This window comes from Alligator sinensis, unplaced genomic scaffold (genome assembly GCF_000455745.1).
Source record: "Alligator sinensis unplaced genomic scaffold, ASM45574v1 scaffold24_1, whole genome shotgun sequence".
Taxonomy (NCBI): Eukaryota; Metazoa; Chordata; order Crocodylia; family Alligatoridae; genus Alligator; species Alligator sinensis.
This window is the reverse complement of record NW_005842609.1, coordinates 133,791-138,004: the sequence shown is the minus strand read 5'-3', so window position 1 is coordinate 138,004 and position 4,214 is coordinate 133,791. Positions and strand designations below refer to the sequence as shown.

The 4,214-nt window shown below is 41.8% G+C and overlaps 1 protein-coding gene across 1 annotated transcript in view; it reads left to right on the top strand.

The window, feature by feature from the left end:
* LOC102375640 (unconventional myosin-Vb) overlaps window positions 1-4,214 on the top strand; it is a 344,293-nt gene that overhangs the window by 210,914 nt on the left and 129,165 nt on the right. Inside the window, exon 10 of the mRNA XM_006033144.2 lies at window positions 372-510. Coding sequence (XP_006033206.2) covers window positions 372-510 — 139 coding nt within the window. The remainder of the gene's footprint in view (window positions 1-371; window positions 511-4,214) is intronic.

Genomic DNA, 4,214 nt, shown 5'->3' with positions numbered 1-4,214 from the left:
CCCCCCCCTTTTTGGGCTATGAAAGCAAATAAATGAAGGTGCCGTACAATTTTCATAGGTCACCTGAATTGAAATCCAGTTGAAATGATCATCATGGAGCATTTCCTTGGCTCTCAGGCAAGGCTAAAATGGTATTTAACTCATCTAGAATAAAAATTACTTTGATGTGACTATTTAATGTTTTAACAGTGCCTATAAGAAGCTACTTTCTCAGTCTCAGCTGTTGGTTTGAGTGATGACTGTTTATTGAGAACATTTTGATTGTTTTTAAATTGTCCATCCAGGAAGGAAATCGAGCAATGTAAATGTTTTTAAGGTGGGGAACACACAAAGTTTTGTTGTGAAAATTGGATACCTATTATTTCTTTCAGGAGTGAAGGAGTCTCATCAGATGACCATTTTTAGGATAATTGCTTCCATCTTGCACCTAGGAAATTTGGAAATTCAAGCAGAGCGAGATGGAGATGCCTGCAGTATATCAGTAAGTTCTAAGCAAACACCAAAGATACTGTTTGCGCTATTTAGTGTACTCATAAATCCAGCCAACATGCCTATCTCTTTCTTCAGAGGATGCCATCAAGTACGCTTCATGTGTAACTTAATTTTATATTTTTTGCCTTCCTTTCACTGTTTTTATAGAAAACTCATCATAAACATTGTTTCCTCAGTCAGTTTTCGGTTTGTCTCTTTGGGCTTCTTTACATGTGCTCCAGGGTTGCTGGGAGAGGTGCTTTAATTAGAGCGGTCCTTGGGAGCCTCTCTAATTAAAGCACCTGCAGCATTTCACGTACTCATTCAGCATCCAGCACTTCAAAATGTCAGCAGAGGCACTTTAAAGCTGCCCGAGCTTTAGTTAAGGTGTCCCCACCACCATTTTGAAGCATGGGGACACTATATGAGACGCTGAGGCTGCTGGAGTGCGCTGATTAGCATGCTCCAGCAGACTCGATTAATCGAGTGCATGCTTTCTTCAGATTCAAGTACACTTAACTCCTGTTTAAAAAAAACAAGAAGCCAGCAATGGTCATAGCTACTAAAACTGGCCGCTCTACCCTAGCGAACTGTCCAAAGGCTACAGCAGCATTTGCAGCATTCCCCATGGTGAAGTCATAGTGATCTTCAGGAAAAGTAGGGGTCCGCCCAAGTTAGTAGAATGGCAGGCTCCTCCACAACAGGCAAAATTGGTCAACTTTTAGAGGCAACAACCTTACTAGACTCGGTAGCAGTGTCCCCACCCACTTAAGACCATTTTTCAGGAATACACACGCTTTAGGAAATGCTGGTGCTCAGTCAGTAGCTGCTGACATACCAGAACCCAGAGCAATAAAGCAAAGCCTTAGCTTCAACAACTTCAAAAGGTTAGTTTTGGATTTGTTCTGACGGCCATACTTGGTCCATTCCTTATCTCTGTCATAGTTTTCCAGTGCCTGCCAAATTTGACCTGAGCTATTTGTCTGATTTGTAATGCAGAACTCAAATTTAGATTTGGGATATGTGCTGCATCAAAGGCTTTAAAAAATGGTTAGTGATTTGGGCTGTCTTTATTTTGAATGACCAACTTGAAATACCTTTTAAACGGTCTGGTTTGCAGGGAATGCAAATCTGAAGATCAGGCCTCTTTAAGGGTGTTTTAGTTTGGACATCCAGAAACCAACGTATCCAAAATCATTTGTCACTTTTGAAAATGTTGGCCTGTAGGCATAAACGTGAAGTGCCAGGATGGAAAAATGATCCTGTTGGGGTGGTTGGAGGTCAGAGCTGTGACAAATGAGGCTGCTTGCAATTCTTGGTGAAATGTAGCTGTCCAGCCTTCAAAGGAGTACAACATAAATAACAATATAGGGCTGCAAAGTACCACATCTTAATTATCATCCTGAAGGTACCTTAATGGAGGTCCTTCTTGTTTTGTGTGTTCAGTCAAAATAAATGAAAATAGCAATGATCAGTTATCATCATGTCCCAGGCTGGGTTGTTTAATCTTAATTAAAGTACAAAAATGGGTTGCGTACATGCTGCTAGTGTTACCATGGAGACACAAGTGCAGTTACTTGGACATTGAGGGCAATTTATTTTAGATCTTTTGGCAATACTGATGCATAAAACTAGTCTGGTTCCATAATGCTGTACTCCTTTAATAGATTTAGCATTATTTAATTAAGCTTTAAATGTAACTTCAGGATATTAACTCAGGGCCAGTTACCACTTGTAATCAGTTGTCAGAAACATGTGGCAGAGCAGAAAAGCAGCGTAAAATGCATTTCTGCCTTCCTCCCTCTCCTCCACCAGATTGCATAGCCTGTTATTTTTGCTTACTCAATTGTGAAATAAAGCATTATAGCAACAAAATGCTGTAATTTTAAGTTTCCCAGTGTGGCACAGAAAGTGTTGGTGGGCTTCATCACATGTACAGCATGAGTTTCGAAAATGGGCTAGGGCTTTGTACGTATTTGCCGCTTAAAGTGAACCTGGTACATTCTTTAACTACCATCAGATTTCTATCAATGCTGGAAAATAGGTCAACAGCAGCCACTTCATACTGTGAGGCATTATCATTATTACTGCAAAAGGCATGCTGTAATTCAGTAATACATCTGGCAGTGCCAAGGTGATGATTTAGACCATGTGCAGAGTGCACTGTGGTTGTAGTCACCTTGTCTACTTATGGATTGGGGCCCTTTAAAAAGGAAACAACACTTCTCTTAGGCTATAAACAGATATTTTCCTTGGAGTGGGATCAGCTGTGTTCCCCCAGGATTTCCCCATTTCCAGAGGTGTGCCCTGAGCCAGGGCACAACAGGGTGGTGCATGTGCCTGGGGAATCTCCTGCTGAGGCATTCCCTGGATGCACCTCTGCAAGCGGGGTTGCACTGGGAGCTTGAGGGGCCGAATCCTGCATGTCTTAGTTATATCCCTACAGGGAAATTCCTAGGACATGCAGGATCAAGCCTCTAAAGTCCCAAGAACGCCTGCCTGGGGACACTGGAGACCATGGGCAGCTCTGGGCTACCTGTGTTCTTTCATCTTAAGGCGCACAGATGTCTAGTGCAGAAAAAAGCAGCACAAATTTATATGACCTGTTGGCATGGCCACAAAATTGGGCTTTTGTGGTGCAACAAGGGCCATGGATGTCTGTTTGCTTGAGCTTTGTACTGCCATAAAAATTTTATGGTGGCACTAAGCTGACATCTGTTTTCAGCCTTAGATGCAGTAGGAAATATCTTGAGAGGGTGGGGAGAGGGTTCCCAGAGAAAAGATGCCAAATGGCAGAAGCATCTTCCCAGGGAGAGGGGGTTTAGGCACTTCTGCCAATGCAAAGGATGCCCATCTAAAATGTCGGAACCAGTTTTTTTGGTTTTGCACTCTCATTTGCTTGTGGGAGTTGATGGTAGGGAGCTGGACTCAGGATGGTGCCCTTGAAGAGTTCAGTATTGTTGAAATGATGAGTGGCTTGACAGTTGTAGAAAGAACAGAACTGAGCCATCATGGATGCTGTTAGTCTGCTGCCACCATAGAAATCTATTCCTTTCTATTAGGATCATGCCACTGATGGAATTTCATGCACAGAAAAGCCATATAATGGGTGTTTCTAATGCAAATGCTGTTGGTAGGATCTAAGATCTATTTAATCTGTTTCTCTCAGACACCAGAGGGATTTGAATAAACATTCTTGTTCTTCACATTGTTAAACAAAGCTTAACCTGACATTGTCCCAAGTAGAAACCAAGTATTGATGTTGTGTTTTGATTCTTCCCCTAGAAATCTAGAATTACATTTTGCACCTCGATTCAGAGATTTCTCTAAGGATTCTGCCGTCAAGTCACTCATCCCTTCAGTGGTTAACCTTATTTTGAGAGATTAATTTTCCTTCTGTATTTCTCTTCAGTCAAGTAAATAGGCTCTGCAAATTTGTTATCTGCAGTTAATGACTGAGTCAGAAATTAACATCATGAGGCACATCTGAGGTTGGTTAAAATCTGTATTTGGTCATTAACTTCAGTAACAGCTCCTATTATAAATGGTGTTTGTTCAGTACAAAATTGTACGTGAAGCTGAAGCAGCAGTTTCAGAAATGGGTCTCACTCCTAAGAGCGACAGATGTTTTCTTTCATTTCTTTGTTTTCCCTCCCTTCCCCTTCCCTCCTTTCTAACTTCCAGTAGAGAGATAAGGTAGCCCTGCAGCTAAGGTACAGGGGTGATTTTCTTGTCTGCCAGCC